The sequence below is a fragment of the Salmo salar genome, chromosome 14 (assembly GCF_965601325.2).
Source record: "Salmo salar chromosome 14, fSalSal1, whole genome shotgun sequence".
Taxonomy (NCBI): domain Eukaryota; kingdom Metazoa; phylum Chordata; class Actinopteri; order Salmoniformes; family Salmonidae; genus Salmo; species Salmo salar.
Window position 1 is genome coordinate 46,060,988 of NC_138304.1, and position 19,896 is coordinate 46,080,883.

At 44.1% G+C, this 19,896-nt stretch overlaps 1 protein-coding gene across 2 annotated transcripts in view; it reads right to left on the bottom strand.

Moving 5' to 3' along the window:
- LOC106569756 (insulin receptor) overlaps positions 1-19,896 on the bottom strand; it is a 222,522-nt gene that overhangs the window by 22,450 nt on the left and 180,176 nt on the right. For both annotated transcript variants that reach the window (XM_045694442.2, XM_082961009.1), the window contains 9 exons: positions 13,796-13,994; positions 12,647-12,939; positions 10,627-10,766; positions 9,955-10,114; positions 9,732-9,831; positions 7,461-7,528; positions 3,482-3,711; positions 2,578-2,688; positions 626-788 (listed from right to left, as the gene is read on the bottom strand). In XM_045694442.2, the coding sequence (XP_045550398.1) occupies positions 626-788; positions 2,578-2,688; positions 3,482-3,711; positions 7,461-7,528; positions 9,732-9,831; positions 9,955-10,114; positions 10,627-10,766; positions 12,647-12,939; positions 13,796-13,994 (1,464 nt within the window). The remainder of the gene's footprint in view (positions 1-625; positions 789-2,577; positions 2,689-3,481; positions 3,712-7,460; positions 7,529-9,731; positions 9,832-9,954; positions 10,115-10,626; positions 10,767-12,646; positions 12,940-13,795; positions 13,995-19,896) is intronic.

Sequence of the window (19,896 nt, forward strand, 5' to 3'; positions counted from 1 at the left end):
TTAGGTTTAGGGGCTAGGGTTAGGTTTAGGGGCTAGGGTTAGGTTTAGGGGCTAGGGTCAGTTTTAGGGTTAGAGGCTAGGTTTCTGGTTAGTGGCTAGGGTTAGTTTTAGGGTTAGGGGCTAGGGTTAGGTTTAGGGGTTAGGGTTAAGAGCTAGGGTCAGTTTTAGGGTTAGAGGCTAGGGTTAGGTTTAGGGGCTAGGGTTAGGATCAGTTTTAGGGTTAGGGGCTAGGGTTAGGTTAAGGGTTAGGGGCTAGGGTCAGTTTTAGGGTTAGAGGCTAGGTTTCTGTTTAGTGGCTAGGGTTAGTTTTAGGGTTAGGGGCTAGTGTTAGGTTTAGGGGCTAGGGTTAGATTTAGGGTTAGGAGCTAGGGCCAGTTTTAGGGTTAGGGGTTAGGGTTAAGAGCTAGGGTCAGTTTTAGGGTTAGAGGCTAGGGTTAGGTTTAGGGGCTAGCGTTAGGATCAGTTTTAGGGTTAGGGGCTAGGGTTAGGTTTAGGGGCTAGGGTTAGGTTTAGGGGCTAGGGTTAGGTTTAGGGGCTAGGGGCCCTGGTTAGGGGTGAGGTTTTGGGGTTTTGGGGTTAAAGTTAGGGTAAAGTGTGAGTGAGAGACAGTGTGAGTGTAGACTACCTCCTATCTTGACAGTGAAGTCCTGTGCCACCATGCAGTTCCTAGCGGCCAGATCTCTGTGGACAAACTTTTTGGCGTTGAGGTAGGCCATGCCGTCTGCTATCTCTGCTGTCATCTGGACCATCTCCCTCAGCGTGGGGGGCGGGCGCCCAGTAGGGTTATTCTAACAACACATGTATTAATACTAGGGCTATTCTGCAACAGGCCAGAAGGGGGCGCATAGATCACAACAATTACAAGTTATAAATATAGATGTTTTTGGGGTATTTGTGATATAGTTCAATATGAGAAGAAGGGATAGAGGAGAGGGACACAGGGTGAGGGATACAGGGTGGAGAGAGGAGAGGGATACAGGGTGGACAGAGGAGAGGGATACAGGGTGGACAGAGGAGAGGGATACAGGGTGAAGAGAGGAGAGGGATACAGGGTGGACAGAGGAGAGGGATACAGGGTGGACAGAGGAGAGGGATACAGGGTGAGGGATACAGGGTGGAGAGAGGAGAGGGATACAGGGTGGAGAGAGGAGAGGGATACAGGGTGGAGAGAGGAGAGGGATACAGGGTGGAGAGAGGAGAGGGATACAGGGTGGAGAGAGGAGAGGGATACAGGGTGGAGAGAGGAGAGAGGAGAGGGATACAGGGTACAGGGTTGAGAGAGGAGAGGGATACAGGGTGGAGAGAGGAGAGGGATACAGGGTGGAGAGAGGAGAGGGATACAGGGTGGACAGAGGAGAGGGATACAGGGTGGACAGAGGAGAGGGATACAGGGTGGACAGAGGAGAGGGATACAGGGTGGACAGAGGAGAGGGATACAGGGTGAGGGATACAGGGTGGAGAGAGGAGAGGGATACAGGGTGAGGGATACAGGGTGGAGAGAGGAGAGGGAGACAGGGTGAGGGATACAGGGTGGAGAAAGGAGAGGGAGACAGGGTGAGGGATACAGGGTGAAGAGAGGAGAGGGATACAGGGTGAGGGATACAGGGTGAAGAGAGGAGAGGGATACAGGGTGAGGGATACAGGGTGAAGAGAGGAGGGATACAGGGTGAGGGATACAGGGTGGAGAGAGGAGAGGGATACAGGGTGGAGAGAGGAGAGAGATACAGGGTGGAGTGAGGAGAGGGATACAGGGTGGACAGAGGAGAGGGATACAGGGTGGACAGAGGAGAGGGATACAGGGTGGACAGAGGAGAGGGATACAGGGTGGACAGAGGAGAGGGATACAGGGTGGACAGAGGAGAGGGAAACAGGGTGGACAGAGGAGAGGGATACAGGGTGGACAGAGGAGAGGGATACAGGGTGGACAGAGGAGAGCGATACAGGGTGAACAGAGGAGAGGGATACAGGGTGGACAGAGGAGAGGGATACAGGGTGGAGAGAGGAGAGGGATACAGGGTGGAGAGAGGAGAGGGATACAGGGTGAGGGATACAGGGTGGAGAGAGGAGAGGGATACAGGGTGAGGGATACAGGGTGGAGAGAGGAGAGGGATACAGGGTGAGGGATACAGGGTGGAGAGAGGAGAGGGATACAGGGTGGAGAGAGGAGAGGGATACAGGGTGGAGAGAGGAGAGGGATACAGGGTGAGGGATACAGGGTGGAGAGAGGAGAGGGATACAGGGTGAGGGATACAGGGTGGAGAGAGGAGAGGGAGACAGGGTGAGGGATACAGGGTGGAGAAAGGAGAGGGATACAGGGTGAGGGATACAGGGTGAAGAGAGGAGAGGGATACAGCGTGGAGAGAGGAGAGGGAGACAGGGTGAGGGATACAGGGTGAAGAGAGGAGAGGGATACAGGGTGAGGGATACAGGGTGAAGAGAGGAGAGGGATACAGGGTGAGCGATACAGGGTGGAGAGAGGAGAGGGATACAGGGTGGATAGAGCTGCTGCCTGCAGGGGTAGACTAGCCCCCAGGACAGGGATCCCAATAATGTGTGTGTGTGTGTGTGTGTGTGTACCTCAGAGTCGGGGCGGAGGCAGCGCAGGTAGCTCTTCAGGTCACCATGGGTCATCAGCTCCATGACAACTAGAGTGGGCTGGCCCTTAGAGACCACACCCATCAGACGCACCTGAGAAGAAAACATTTAGTTTCCGTTGCTTTGATTCTTACACCTCGGTAGTTAACCAACACTTTAAACAAACATGTCTTGTGATCATCATGGTATGTGGTCTCACCTTCATTAGCTGCTAAATGACTCAAATGTGAATGTAAGGTGGCATCACCTTCTATAGACACTGTAGCAGCAAGTAAAGCCCTTCATGATGGAGGCCTTATTGAGGAACTCTCCTATCCCCCCCCCCTCTCACGCCATCCTATCCCTCTCGCCATCCTCTCGCCATCCTCTCCCTCTCTCGCCATCCTCTCTCCCTCTCTCGCCATCCTCTCTCTCTCTTTCGACATCCTCTCTCTCTCTTTCGACATCCTCTCTCTCTCTTTCGACATCCTCTCTCTCTCTTTCGACATCCTCTCTCTCTCTCGACATCCTCTCTCTCGACATCCTCTCTCTCGACATCCTCCGTCTCTCGACATCCTCCGTCTCTCGACATCCTCTCTCTCCGTCTCTCGACATCCTCTCTCTCCGTCTCTCGACATCCTCTCTCTCCGTCTCTCGACATCCGCTCTCGACATCCTCTCTCTCCGTCTCTCGACATCCGCTCTCGACATCCTCTCTCTCCGTCTCTCGACATCCCCTCTTTCCGTCTCTCGACATCCCCTCTCTCGCGCCATCCTCTATCCCGCTCTCCTCTCCTCTCCCTTTCACACTCCTCTCTTGCTCTCCATCTCGCTATCCTTTCTTTTTTGCTCTCCATCTCACTATCCTCTCTCTCTATCCTCTCTCTCTCTCCATCCATCTCTCTTACCACATGGTGACAGGTGAAGCCCTTCATGACGGAGGCCTCGTTGAGGAACTCTATCCTCTCTCTCAGACTGGCCGACTCGTTGACCGTCTTCACAGCCACGTGCGTCTCCGGCTCTCCCTTCACGATGTCCTTGGCGATGCCCTCGTAGACCATGCCGAACGAGCCCTGACCCAGCTCTCGTAGGATGTTAATCTTATCCCTGCCCACCTCCCAGTCGTCTGGCTCGTACACTGGAGAGAACACACACACACACACACACACACACACCCCCACACACACACACACACACACACACACACACACACACACACACACACACACACACACACACACACACACACACACACACACACACAGTAAACTCCTGGGGCCGTGCGTACATTTTCTTACAAAATTCTGGTGTACGTGGAGATTGTAGGATTTGCGTGCGCAACAAATGATTGGGATTTATTGAACTGTCGCACACAAACATATCCACATATTTTCATTGACGAATCAGAGTCAAACTACATTTGTACGGTCGTGAACGAGCTCTACAACTACGACTGAAAAATGCCCTCGATTCAATTTTATAAAAATTTGATGATATTTGAAGGAAACCAGATCAAAGTATGAAATCAGATCAAAGCAACAGTAATTTTGTAGAAGCAAAGCGACTGTTGCTTCTACATTGATAAAGTTACTGGTCCCCTCCCCTGTTTAAAATAAGGTGACATCACCTTAACTCTCACTTTAATACACCAATGGTAACACGATATTCTCTTATCTAATTTAAATAAGTACCACTTTGTAACCAACATCGAAGGAGGCGTGTTTGCAGAGGAGCTTGGTTTATATAGCTAGATGGCCAAAATTTTACTGTAGGGTGTCAGCAATTATTAAAAGTTTCCCCTTTCATCTGTGTCTGGTGTTAGCCAGTTACTGGCTAGCTAGGTCTTCATCTGTGTCTGGTGTTAGCTAGTTACTGGCTAGCTAGGTCTTCACCTGTGCCTGGTGTTAGCTAGTTACTGGCTAGCTAGGTCTTCACCTGTGCCTGGTGTTAGCTAGTTACTGGCTAGCTAGGTCTTCACCTGTGCCTGGTGTTAGCTAGTTACTGGCTAGCTAGGGCTTCACCTGTGCCTGGTGTTAGCTAGTTACTGGCTAGCTAGGTCTTCACCTGTGTCTGGTGTTAGCTAGTTACTGGCTAGCTAGGTCTTCACCTGTGCCTGGTGTTAGCTAGTTACTGGCTAGCTAGGTCTTCATCTGTGCCTGGTGTTAACTAGTTACTGGCTAGCTAGGTCTTCACCTGTGTCTGGTGTTAGCTAGTTACTGGCTAGCTAGGTCTTCACCTGTGTCTGGTGTTAGCTAGGATCCCTGTGGCTCAGTTGGTAGAGCATGGTGTTTGCAACGCCAGGTTTGTGGGTTCGATTCCCACGGGGGGCCAGTACAAAAAGAATGCATGAAATGAAATGTATGCATTCACTACTGTAAGTCGCTCTGGATAAGAGCGTCTGCTAAATGACTAAAATGTAAAAATGTAAATGTTACTGGCTAGCTAGGTCTTCAGCCAGCATGGAACAAAAGGGGAGAGAGGGTCATTCAAAACTCAGTTGTCAAGTCAACACATAAGTCAGTGCTGCAGTGAACCACATCACAAGAGACATGCTAAATGGGAGATGTATAAAAAAAAGTATATAGTGCCTTTGGAAAGTATTCAGACCCCTTCACTTATTCCACATTTTGTTACGTTACAGCCTTATTCTAAAATTGATTAATTTGTTTTTCTCGCCATCAATCTACACACAATACCCCATAATGATAAAAAAAACTGAAATATCACATTGACAAGTACTCAGACCCTTTAGTCAGTACTTTGTTGAAGCACCTTTAGCAGCGATAAAAGCATCGAGTCTTCTTGGGTATTAGGCTACAAGCTTGGCACACCTTTATTTGGAGAGTTTCTCCCATTCTTCTATGCAGATCCTCTCAAGCTCTGTCAGGTTGGATGTGGAGCGTTGCTGCATAGCTATTTTCAGGTTTCTCCAGAGATGTTCGATCGTGTTCAAGTCCGGGCTCTGGCTGAGATGTCCACTCAAGGACATTCAGAGACTTGTCCTAAAGCCACTTCTGCGTTGTCTTGGCTGTGCGGTTAGGGTCGTTGTCCTGTTGGAAGGTGAACCTTCGTCCCAGTCTGAGGTCCTGAGCTCTATGGAGCAGGTTTTCATCAAGGGTCACTCTGTACTTTTCTCTGTTCATCTTTCCCCCGAACCTGACCATTCTCCCAGTTCCTGCCGCTGAAAAACATCCCCACAGAATGATGCTTCACTGTAGGGATGGTGCCAGGTTTCCTCCAGATGTGACGTTTGGCATTCAGGCCAAAGAGTTCAATCTTGGTTTCATCAGACCAGAGAATCTTGTTTCTCATGGTCTGAGAGTCTGTAGGTGCCTTTTGACAAACTCCAAGCAGGCTGTCATGTGCCTTTTACTGAGGAGTGGCTTCCGTCTGGCCACTCTACCATAAAGGCCTGATTGGTGGAGTGCTGCAGAGATGGTTGTCCTTCTGGAAGGTTCTCCCATCTCCACTGAAGAACTCTGGAGCTCTGTCAGAGTGACCATTGGGTTCTTGGTCACCTCCCTGATTGCTCAGTTTGGACAGGCAGCCAGCTCTAGGAAGAGTCTTGGTGGTTCCAAACTACAAACCTGTATTCACTTTGTCATTATGGGGTATTGTATGTAGATTGATGAGGAAAAAGTTTTATTAAATCCATTTTAGAATAAGGCTGTAAGGTAATAAAATGTGGAAAAGGGGAAGGGGTCTGAATACTTTCTGAATGCACTGTATATCATTGATGCAATTTCAATGTTCAGTTGCTTTGTGTATCACCAAATTTGCTTGAGATGATTTTACACCAACACTGCTAAACACACCCAAGTTTCTTGAAGTTTCAAAGAGCTGTCAGTCAAGGTGAGCTCATGAACATAAGCTCCCCGCCCACTCAGCCTGTCTTTTCAAACTTCCTGGTAGTTAGCCATGAGAGGAAAATTCCTGTTCAGGAAGTTTAAAACAAAAAATTGCATGCCGCCTATAGTGAGTGCCAAACAATGGCCGCGCATTCTGCAATATGGATGGTCTATTGAAAAATATCAAAGTAAATGCTGCCGACAGCCCACACTTCTATGTAAAATGGGAATTGTTCAATATTTTGTTTATCAATACATGATTGTGTTTCTATCTCCTGCCTTGGTATAGGCTCTGATTAAATACGCTATTATGTCACACTCCTATCGCAGAGCAATACTGTAGCCTACCCATACGGTCATAGGCTACCGGTCTATTTACTTATGAGAACGATTGGCTATTGAATGAGCGACGGATAAATAGTAGCCTAATATATGTTGTGTAGCAGAATAAACCAGTCATGTCAGAAACGGACAGACATGCTCCGCAATATGATTATGATTCAGGCCCATATAATAAAAAGTGAAGGAAATATATTAGGTGACTACGCAATCTTCTTACCAACAGCAAATGCATCTGTTTTATCATTAGGCCTTTTACGTTTTTATCAGCATTATTATAATAAACAAACACCTTCATTTCCTCCAAAAATAACAATACTATCTTGCAATACAGTTGCTCAACCACTAGAAGTTGGGCGTAGGCAAGGTCTGAGATGTACATGGGAGGTACGCAAACTCTCCCGTCAAGTTCAACATTTGATAAATAACAACCTTTGGCGGGAAAAACAGGTCGCACTTAAGGCTTACTTTTATTGCGGGCATGCACTTTAGATAAATGAGGCCCCTTGATGCTATAATCCACAAACGATCAAGTATTGTACTTCTCTAATTCTCATAGCCAGCTAGTATGTGTCAGTGATTGTCTACTTACACGGCATACTAGTTTCAACATCAAAATACAGTCCGCTATGCTTTTATACAGGTGTACTCCCCAAAGGTCAGCTGAGAATATAGAAATCAGTTTATAATGTGTCCTTACTGTCAGCAGCACTGAGGTACTCTGGGTTAGAGGAGGTGTAGAGGGGTCCAGAGGGGCCCTGGGTTTGCCTTGGTGGGAAAAACAAGGAGGTAGAGTTAAGCAATAAGGCATTAGGAGGTGTGGTACAGTGCATTTGGACAGTATTCAGACCCCTTTACAGCCTTATTCTAAAATTGCAGATTTTTTTTTAAAGCATTCTCAATCTACACACAACACCCCATAATGACAACGCAAAAACAGAGTTTATTTTTTTGTTGTTGCAAATGTACAAAAAAACCCAGAAAAACCAATTTACATAAGTATTCAGACCCATTGCTCAGTACTATGTTGAAGCACCTTCGGTAGCGATTACAGCCTCGAGTCGTCTTGGGTATGACGCTACAAGCTTGGCACATCTGTATTTGGGGAGTTTCTCCCATTATTCTCTGCAGATCCACTCAAGCTCTGTCAGGTTGGATGAGGAGCGTCGCTGCACAGCTATTTTCAGGTCTCTCCAGAGATGTTTGATCGGGTTCAAGTCCGGACTCTGGCTGGGCCACTCAAGGACATTCAGAGACTTGTCCCGAAGCCACTCCTGCGTTGTCTTGGTTGGGTGTTTTCATCTGTGCTTTGCTCCGTTCATATTTCCCTCGATCCTGATTAGTCTCCCTGACCCTGCTGCTGAACCGTAAGGATACTATTGGCAAGGTGATGAGCAGTGCCTGGTTTCCTCCAGACATAACGCTTGGCATCCAGGCCAAAGAGTTCAATATTGGTTTCATCAGGCCAGACAATCTTGTTTCTCATGGTCTGAGAGTCCTTCAGGTGCCTTTTCGCAAACTCCAAGTGGGCTGTCATGTGCCTTTTACTGAGGAGTGGCTTCTGTCTGGCCCCCTCTAACATAAAGGCCTGATTGGTGGAGTGCTGCAGAGACGGTTGTCCTTCTGGAAGGTTCTCCCATCTCCACAGAGGAACTCTAGAGCTCTGTCAGAGTGACCATTGGGTTCTTGGTCACCTCCCTGACCAAGACCCTTCTCCCCCGATGGCTCAGTTTGGCCGGGCGGCCAGCTCTAGGAAGAGTCTTGGTGGTTCCAAACTTCTTCCATTTAAGAATGATGGGGGCCACTGTGTTCTAGGGGACCTTCAATGCTGCAGAATTTTTTTGCTACCTTTCCCCAGATCTGTGCCTCGACACAATCCTGTCTCTGAGCTCTACGGACAATTCCTTCGAACTCATGGCTTGGTTTTTGCTCTGACATGCACCATCAACTGTGGGACCTTATATAGACAGGTGTGTGCCTTTCCAAATCATGTCCAATCAATTTAATTTACCACAGGTGGACTCCAATCAAGTTGTAGAAACATCAAGGATGATCAATGGAAACAGGATGCACCTGAGCTCAATTTCGAGTCTCATAGCAAAGGATCTGAATACTTATGTAAATAAGGTATTTCTGTTTTTATATTTAATACATTTGCAAAAACAATTAAAAACCTGTTTTCACTTTGTCATTATGGGGTACTGTGTGTACATTGATGAGGATTATTCAAAAAAAATCTATTTTAGAATAAGGCTGTAACGTAACAAAATGTGAAAAAAGTGAAAGGGTCTGAATACTTTCCGAAGGCACTGTGTTTGGCCATATAGCACGCCTAAGGTCTGTTCTTATTTGTTCTTAAAACAAATGTTTTATCATACCCGTGGTATATGGTCTGATATACCACGGCTTTCAGCCAATGAGCATTCAGGGCTCGAACCACCCAGTTTATAATTAATAATATATCATGATTATATAACAAGTAACACAGAGATACCAAATCAATACAATAATAACCCTAAAGTTAATCCAGGTATCAGAGTGTACACACTAGGAGTAACATTACTATAATAACAGAGAGCGACCAATGACCAGCCTCACTGTAAACACAACCTGATTAAACCAAATCAAAGTCTTAATTTATAACCACCTTTTAAACTGTAATTATGGACGCTAAGACTCATTTTTTTTTATTGAATGTAGAATTTTTTTCCCCTCAATGTATAGTCTGACTGTAAAAGTAAATCATAAGAAAGTAAGTACAATTTAGCCTGGTCTTGAAATAATATACAAATCTAGACTACTAGTAGTTGAGCCATTTGTCTTAGTGCTGGGCTGGAACAAAAGCCTATAGTTACTGCTGGTGTATCAGGAGAAAAGCTGTGCATCACAGCTGAGACTACACACCAGCTTCTTTCATACACAGTTTGGTTGGCTGAAGACAGACAGATTGCGGAGACGCCATAAGACCTACTTCTTCCTGAACATGACGAATCCTCCCGCTGCCACCAGTATCAGTAGAACCATGAAGATGACTGGACCAATGATAATCAATAGGTTGGATGGGTCCACCCCTAAAAAACACGTTGCCATGGAGTTTTAGGCCAGGCTACTGCTAATGTAAAAAAGCTCTATATTCAAATGATATTGGATTGATTCACTGATTGGTCAAGCTGTCTGTGGTGCGTGTCTCTTACGGAGGTCCTGTACGTAGAAGTGTGTGGGGTCGGTCCAGGAGCCGTTTCCTGCCAGCGACGTGGCTCGGATCCTCACAGTGTAGTTCCCAGGGTGCACCACTCTCAGCCTGCAGCCCTCCGACTGCTGGTACATCTTCCTGGACACACAGTGGTGCAACTCCTAGAACGAACACACACACACAGACACGAGATGTTTAATTTATTTATATATATTTTTTTAGGAGGAGAGGAGTTGGAGAGAAGGGTTGAATAAACCAATTATATATATAAATGAAATGTGAACGAATGAAAGTAGGAAACGTAATATTACACTAGGAACACGTCGAGCTAATAGAGTAGACCGTCTAAGCCAATCAGAGATGTGTTTTTGAAATCACTACATTAACAACCAACAACTGATTTGAGAAAAACATGTTTGTTTGACCACCATCGGAGTTATGTTGTTTTCAACATCAGTAATATCAGCTGTACCCAGTGTGATGTTGCCATGGTAACTAAAACAGAGTGCTGATGCAACATGGCTATTGTTACATTAACGGTCCTATTTTAGAAATGAGAGCAGAGAGACTTGTGTTCAACGTATCTGAATTATATTAAGTGAGACTGTGGGCACAGCATATTTCCAGTATTTTAAGTGTGTTTGTTTTCATGCCTGTGTGTTTATCTGCTCACCTCTGTGTCTCCCAGTCTCTTGTAGTTGACTTCGTACAGGATGATCATTCCATTGGGAGCTTTAGGCTCCAGCCATTTGATGTGAACAGAGTACTCAGACACATCATAGCTGATGGGGCCCACGATGTCATCTGCTTTGTCTGTTGGCAAGATACACAAGGTTTTAAAATGGCCTCTGTTGACAGGATACACAAGGTTTTAAAATGGCCTCTGTTGACAGGATACAAAAGGTTTTAAGATGGCCTCTGTTGACAGGATACAAAAGGTTTTAAGATGGCCTCTGTTGACAGGATACACAAGGTTTTAAGATGGCCTCTGTTGACAGGATACACAAGGTTTTAAGATGGCCTCTGTTGACAGGATACACAAGGTTTTAAGATGGCCTCTGTTGACAGGATACACAAGGTTTTAAGATGGCCTCTGTTGACAGGATACACAAGGTTTTAAGATGGCCTCTGTTGACAGGATACACAAGGTTTTAAGATGGCCTCTGTTGACAGGATACACAAGGTTTTAAGATGGCCTCTGTTGACAGGATACACAAGGTTTTAAGATGGCCTCTGTTGACAGGATACACAAGGTTTTAAGATGGCCTCTGTTGACAGGATACACAAGGTTTTAAGATGGCCTCTGTTGACAGGATACACAAGGTTTTAAGATGGCCTCTTTGGCTGTTAGCAGGATACACAAAGTGTTAAAATGGCCTCTTTACTCTATCCCAATATCACAAACCTCAACATCTCAGATCTATAAATACTGTGTAAAAGTTGACATAAAAATGATATGCACTTGTTAAACTGCTTTTTTACTTCTGACATTGCGTTCTTAAGTGGGTGTGCGGTGTAGACTGTGCGCAAGTGTACTGTACTTAAGCAATAAGGCCCGAGGGGGTGTGGTATATGGTTGTCAGCCAATCAGCATTCAGGGCTCAAACCACCCAGTTTATAATGGCCAATATATCACAGCTAAGGGCTGTCCTTAAAGGGATACTTATTGATTTTGGCAATGAGGCCCTTTATCTACTTCTCCAAAGTTAGATGAACTCGTGGATACCATTATTATGTTTCTGTGCCAATGCTAACTAGCATTAGCGCAATGGCTGGAAGTCTATGCTAGCAGATACCCATAGACTTCCAGTCATTGCGCTAACGCTAGTTAGCAATTGTGCTAACTAGCGAATGCAGACATAAAAATGGTATCCACGAGTTCATCTGACTCTGGGGAAGTAAATAAAAGGTCTCATTGCCAAAATCCTGAAGTATCCCTTTAAGGCGTCAACATCCCTAGGTTCGGTTGGTGCCTAGCCGAACTCGGCTAGGTGAATCGAATGAGTGTGCTCGCATACTCCCTTAAAAGATCTTCGCTTGGAAAACGATAGCAATAGTACCGTTTGTCCATCTTGAGATGCCGTAGCCCATATACACTGCTTCAAAATAGTCAAAAATTAATCTAAGCTAACTCAAGATAACTGTCATTCATTTCGAGGAGACCTTAGTCGCGCAATTCTACATCTAACTAAGATGATTGGTGCAGTATTTCTCAAGTAAAAACATGTGAATGTTTTGTCTCTCATTAAATAACAACAAACACTTAATTGAAGAATCCCTACTTGGGCTACCAACATCAGCTTGCCTTGAGACATTTTTTGTTGTTGTTGTTGTTGTTGTTGTGCACGAAGAGCTGAAAAACCCTTGCCGAAGACCAAAACATAATATGATGTGGTCGAAATACATGCACAAATGTTCCAAACTGTTTCGGATGGTAAGCATGTGGACGCCTTTACGCACGACATGAAGCGGAGTGCCTGGATACAGCCTATATACGTGGTATATTAGCCATAAACCACAAGTCCCCGAGGTATAAACTGGTTACCAACATAAATAGAACAGTAAACAAGTATTTTTTTTGCGTCATACCTGTGGTATATTGTCTGATATACACACGACTGAAATGCTGTTTCAGCCAATCAGCAGCCAGGAATCAAACTACCAGGTTTATAATGGTGTGTAGATAGCCTCACCCTCAGGCATGGTGCGAGCTGAGACGAAGGCTGCCAAACTGCAGCGTGAGGGGTTTGTGGGGTGGTTGCAGGCCAACACATCGATCTTGTACGAGGTGAAGTGTCGGAGGCCGGAGATGACCGTGGACTCCTTGGAGAACACAGTCAGCTGGATCTTAGTGCGCTCCACACCATCCTCATCGTTGTCTGGGCCGCGGGTGGCGTAACCTTCCGGCAGGGTGGGCGGCTTTGTCACGAACGAAGGCTGCGTTTCATTAGCTACGCCCATGGCTGAGCGGCGCTGTCTGGTTGATCTGGGGGATAATCAATCAATCAAATTGTATTGATTTAGTGTTAAACACATCATACTGTTAAGGTTACCTCTACTGAGCAGAGTGCTGACGAGACTTAGTGCAGGTAACTTCTAAATGTTTACCGCCAGGGGGAGCACTGGGGCTTCGATTAGCATTGAAGGGCATCCAATTCTGATCTTTTTGCCACTAATTGGTCTTCTGACCAATCAGATATTTTGCCACTAATTGGTCTTCTGACCAATCAGATCAGATATTTTGCCACTAATTGGTCTTCTGACCAATCAGATCAGATATTGTGCCAATAATTTGGCAAAAGATAAGAATTGTGCTGCCTGTGTAAATGCAGCATTAGGTTTTAAATCACAGGATAGAGACAGAGCTGATCTAAAACTCCTATTTGGGGATTTGTGTGTAAATGAGATAGATATATATATATATATATATGATAGATATATATATATATGATAGATAGATATATATATATATATATGATAGATAGATATATATATATATGATAGATAGATATATATATATATATGATAGATAGATATATATATATATATATGATAGATAGATATATATATATATATATGATAGATAGATATATATATATATGATAGATAGATATATATATATATATGATAGATAGATATATATATATATATGATAGATATATATATATATATGTATGTATGTATGTATGTATGTTTTGTACCCTAACTACAAAACTAATGTCCCAATTAGGACAATAAATACATTGATTAATTGACTGACTGATTGACTGACTGTCTGTTTTGGCTGGCTGGCTGGCTAGCTAGCTGGCTGATTAGCTGGCTGATGTAGTTGTCATACATACTTGAGCAGGAAGACCTCATTGTGGATGTAGTTCTCAAAGGTCTTGCGGTACTCTGAGTCCTCGGCCTCCTTCTTCAGTTGTTTCTCTGTTTTGGGACAGGCACAACAGCGGCCACCCTGACCCTCATCCTCAGTCTGGTTCCACTTAGCCTCTTCGTCACTGTCGACCTGGGTGGGCACCCGCGAAGGCAGCTTCATACCTAAACAGAGAGAGAGGGAGAGAGAGTTAAAGACAGAGAGAGATAGACACCTGCGATGGCAGATTGATGCCTGGACGGAGGGAGGGAGGGAGCGCGAGAGAGACAGAGTTAGACAGATAGACACCAGCGATGGCAGCTTCATACCTGGAGGAGGAGAGGGAGGGAGTTTTCCCCTTTAGTTAACACCAGTTGCGTGTAGTGGAGGGTATACGTATGTTTACCCACTTATTTTTTAGTGGGCATTGTGATTACTCACTTCTTATTCCCCACTGATGCTTTATCAAAGTAGTGTAATGGAGGTATACGCCATATCAATTAATAAGGCTGATGGAACAGATCAGAATGTTTAGCTTCAAATGTTGATAAATATTATTTCTTCACATTTTAGGCGCAGCAATGTACACGTCGGTAGACTTACGCATGAATGTTCCAAAATGCAGTTTTTGCGGGAAACACAGTTCTAAAATGAGCACAGCACATGCGAGCAGTTTCATGCCAGAGATGGGAATAACCATTACAAATGTAGGAAAGGGGGAAGATCTAAAGATGCAACAACTATCATGGGTTGCTAGTATGACTTGGAGAATGCCTTTGGGTGCTACAATGCCTTGCGAAAGTATTCGGCCCCCTTGAACTTTGACCTTTTGCCACATTTCAGGCTTCAAACATAAAGATATAAAACTGTAATTTTTAGTGAAGAATCAACAACAAGTGGGACACAATCATGAAGTGGAACGAAATTTATTGGATATTTCAAACTTTTTTAACAAATAAAAAACTGAAAAATTGGGCGTGCAAAATTATTCAGCCCCTTTACTTTCAGTGCAGCAAACTCTCTCCAGAAGTTCAGTGAGGATCTCTGAATGATCCAATGTTGACCTAAATGACTAATGATGATAAATAGAATCCACCTGTGTGTAATCAAGTCTCCGTATAAATGCACCTGTCCGTTTAAAGCGCAGAGAGCATCATGAAGAACAAGGAACACACCAGGCAGGTCCGAGATACTGTTGTGGAGAAATTTAAAGCCGGATTTGGATACAAAAAGATTTCCCAAGCTTTAAACATCCCAAGGAGCACTGTGCAAGCGATAATATTGAAATGGAAGGAGTATCAGACCACTGCAAATCTACGAAGACCCGGCCGTCCCTCTGAACTTTCAGCTCATACAAGGAGAAGACTGATCAGAGATGCAGCCAAGAGGCCCATGATCACTCTGGATGAACTGCAGAGATCTACAGCTGAGGTGGGAGACTCTGTCCATAGGACAACAATCAGTCGTATACTGCACAAACCTGGCCTTTATGGAAGAGTGGCAAGAAGAAAGCCATTTCTTAAAGATATCCATAAAAAGTGTCGTTTAAAGTTTGCCACTAGCCACCTGGGAGACACACCAAACATGTGGAAGAAGGTGCTCTGGTCAGATGAAACCAAAATCGAACTTTTTGGCAACAATGCAAAACGTTATGTTTGGCGTAAAAGCAACACAGCTCATCACCCTGAACACCCCATCCCCACTGTCAAACATGGTGGTGGCAGCATCATGGTTTGGGCCTGCTTTTCTTCAGCAGGGGCAGGGAAGATGGTTAAAATTGATGGGAAGATGGATGGAGCCAAATACAGGACCATTTTGGAAGAAAACCTGATGGAGTCTGCAAAAGACCTGAGACTGGGACGGAGATTTGTCTTCCAATAAGACAATGATCCAAAACATAAAGCAAAATCTACAATGGAATGGTTCACAAATAAACATATCCAGGTGTTAGAATGGCCAAGTCAAAGTCCAGACCTGAATCCAATCGAGAATCTGTGGAAAGAACTGAAAACTGCTGTTCACAAACACTCTCCATCCAACCTCACTGAGCTCGAGCTGTTTTGCAAGGAGGAATGGGCAAAAATGGCAGTCTCTCGATGTGCAAAACTGATAGAGACATACCCCAAGCGACTTACAGCTGTAATCGCAGCAAAAGGTGGCGCTACAAAGTATTAACTTAAGGGGGCTGAATAATTTTGCACGGCCAATTTTTCAGTTTTTTATTTGTTAAAAAAGTTTGAAATATCCAACAAATTTCGTTCCACTTCATAATTGTGTCCCACTTGTTGTTGATTCTTCACAAAAAATTACAGTTTTATATCTTCATGTTTGAAGCCTGAAATGTGGCAAAAGTTCGAAAAGTTCAAGGGGGCCGAATACTTTCGCAAGGCACTGTAGATAATGAAAGAAAAATAAACAGGAGAACGCATATGAGGAAGTCTAAATAAAAAAGAATTGCCTCTACGTTTCTATGGTGGGATTTTGACTATAGGCTACTTTGAAGAAAGGTAAGACATGCCTCATAATATGTAGTAAAACATCCAGGTATCAAACAATTAAGGGAAAAATCTAGATTCTAACGATAGGCCTAACCTTCTCAATGAAATGCCTATACCTACAGTATGCCTACCTGGCAGAATGATATCATGATTATTTACATCAATCCAGTGGGCATTTATTTTGAACTCTTCATGTGCTACAGAAACACTGCTAACCCAATGACAGTGCTAGATGTATGCACACTTAAAGGGTAACTACACAAAAAAAAAATCTACATTTCTTCTATTTTTCCCAGACCTCAAAAGTGGTCCTCCTGATGTTGTTTAAGCATCATTATAAACTTAGAACATACAATGTTGTTGTTTCTCTATTAAGAGAGAGCAACAAAAAAAACTTAAATAAATTGAAACAAATCTGAAACCTGTGAATTTCTGACTCAATTGACAGCCTCATTTATCGGTTTCAATTGTAGGTTCTACTATTAGTCTACTTGCACAGTACATCTTGGGTAGGCCTGACTGTGAAAGACCAATAGAGGATTTATCATTATATATCATTCACAGTTTATGTCACCGTTTCTCATAGAATTTTTCACACAGGGTGCCTTTCCTTCGCTGGCGGGCCATATCGATTTTTGCAATATATGGATCTGTGCCATTTACTTTGAACTGGACTGTATTTACAGCATGTGAGTAGATGCATGTCTTTTGAGATCAAAACAAGAAAGGCCTGTAGCCACCAGTGCACATTTGTTCATATTCTTTGCAAGTTAGTGAATTATTAGCCCAGTTATAGCTACTTCGTAGTCAACAACGGGGGAGTGGTTGCTTCCTACAACAGCACAACATGTGTACATTTCTAGCCTTCTTTGAAAAGTGAGTCAGGTAAAGAGCTTTTTTTTTATGTCTTAAAGGGGCCGTGTTGTATTTTGAGACAGGCTTGAATAAGCTAAGTAGCCAATAGGCAGAGGGTAGCATAATTTGACTGATTCTCTGTAATAATGGTATGGCAATAATAATATGTTTCATTTTGTAAAGTAGTTTGTTGCATCAAACACCACAACATTTTCACCTCCATTTTCAGTGAAGGAGAAGTGGATAAACAGGTTAATGTCAAGCCCTGCATATTTTCTTCCCAAAGTCTCATGGAATGTGGTCCCGTGTGGCTCAGGTGGTAGAGCATGGCGCTTGCAATGCCAGGGCTGTGGGTTCCATTCCCACGGTGGACCAGTACAAAAAAAAGGTATGAAAAAGTATGCACTCACCTACATTTAACATCACACATTTAATCCTACTGTAGGCAAACTGTAACTTAAAGCGGGTATAGCCTCAGTGTTCACAGTAAACAACCGCCAGAACTTTCACAATGTTCAAGTTTGCGCTCAGCAGACAGGAAATTTGCTCAGTGCTGAAAAACAAAGAGGGAACATTGGTCAAGACTCCATCCTGTCAGTAACTGTCCTCAGTGCCTCAGCTGGTTGATATAAAACAACCCTCACATGATCCCCTCCAGACTAGTGTTGTCTAGACTGTCTGGGTGAGCGCATGGGAGTAGAAGAGGAAGTTAAAGTGGAGCTTGTCTGTGTGACAGAGTGAGTGGCTCCCACTTGTTAGTGAAGGCCAAATCAGGTAAGAAACTATTCCAACCACCTCTGAATCACAGTCCCTCACACATCGACATTTCTGGCAGTAGTCCAACAGAATAAATCGGGAAATATATTTGTATTATATTGTATTTTGTAAATGCTCCCTTGTGAAATATACCTTGGTTCCAATGGGACTCCCTGTTATAATAAATGTTAAATAAATAGAGCTGTGAATTGCCATTGACCTCACAATACCGAGAGGATATTGCGATTCGCACGATTCTATATGTATTGCGATTCGATCCTGCCATTTTATTTGCGATCGGATGTTCCAAACATATTGCGCACCCCGTCTGCTGCAGAGGGACAAGAGAGAGCTATGAGAAAATGAGTTTTGATCAGGTTTTAGCTAGGTTGAATTTGGTTATTTGAATTACCTTTTCACATGCTTTTTAAAAGAATGGTTGGAATCAAGTATGATGCCAAGGTACTTAAAATCAGACACCACCTGGAGCTTCTCCCCTGACACATAGACATCTGGCTCAGTAGCATCTGTTGCCCTCTTTGTGAAGAACATGCAAACAGTTATTTTCACATTGAGATGCAAACATGAGTCACTGAGCCACTTTGTAACCTGGACCATTACAGTAGTGAGTTCTTGTGCAGCTTGTTGTTTGCTCTTTGCATGCACATATATCACTGTATCATCTGCATACATTTGTACTTCAGACCCAGTACAGACAGAGGACAGATCATTAATGTACAGGCTGAACAGGAGGGGCCCCAGTCTTGACCCTTGGGGCACGCCCACATCATAGCTAAGAGTGGGCGACAGCTCATTGCTCACTCTGACACACTGAGTTCTGCCTTCAAGGTATGATTTCATCCATCTCAAGGCATCGGGGGGGAAAGTTGAACTTGGACAATTTTGTGATGAGAATCTCATGATTAACAGTATCAAAAGCCTTCCTTAGGTCCAGAAACACAGCCCCAACAACTCCCCCTTTGTCCATCTTGGACTTCACATTTTCCAGAAGAAAGCAGTTGGCCGTTTCTGTGGAGTGTTTCGCTCTGAAGCCAAACTGCATGGAGTGTAAAGTGAAGGGGCTGTTGTTGAGGTGGGCAATCAGTTGTTCTGCTACACACTTTTCAACAACCTTCGACTCCACAGGTAGCATACTAATGGGCCTGTAGTTACTCACGTCAGCAGGGTCGCCCGATTTAAAGACGGCCGTTATTATGGCCAACTTCCAAACCCTTGGAAACACCCCCAGACCAATAGATGTGTTGGTGACCTTAGTAATGGGGCCAATGAGTGACTCTTTGTAGTTTTTAAGAAAGGTAGAGTTCAGCCCAAACACATCTTTGGCTTTAGAGTTCTTTAGTGAGCTAATCACCTTGTTCACTTTTGACTCAAAAACCTCCCTTATGATGAAGACAGGTTGAGCATCATTCACTAGCACTGAGCCCAAGAAACCAGTGGAGGGGTTCTGTGTCAGTACCCTGACAGAGTCAGGAAGTAGGAACTGAAGGCTATTGCCATTTTGACTGCATCCTGTGTTAGATTGTTATTCACCATGATTTCTAGTCTTTTTGCAGTGTTACTATGGTCTTTCCCTGTTAACTTCTTTAGATTCTCCCAGATCAATTTAGAATTTCCCTTTGCTTCACCAATTATGTTAATAAAAAAGTTTGCCTTGGCCTGTCTGATTTCTTTCATCACCTTATTTCTCAACATGGTAAACCTACGTCTGTCATGCTCTAATTTGGATTTTAGGGCTGTTTTTAAGGCATAATCTCGTTCTTTCATCAATTTCCAGATTTCTCCATTTAGCCAAGGAAAAGTGCTCTTTTGGCCAGGTTTGGATTTGATTTTCTTTAGGAAACCATTTATTGTAGTCTGGATTGTGGATAGAAAAACCTCACTATCAGCTTCCACGTCTGTATAGGACAAGAGATCATTCCAGTTAATTCCGTTTTCAAAATAGTTTAATTCACTCTTA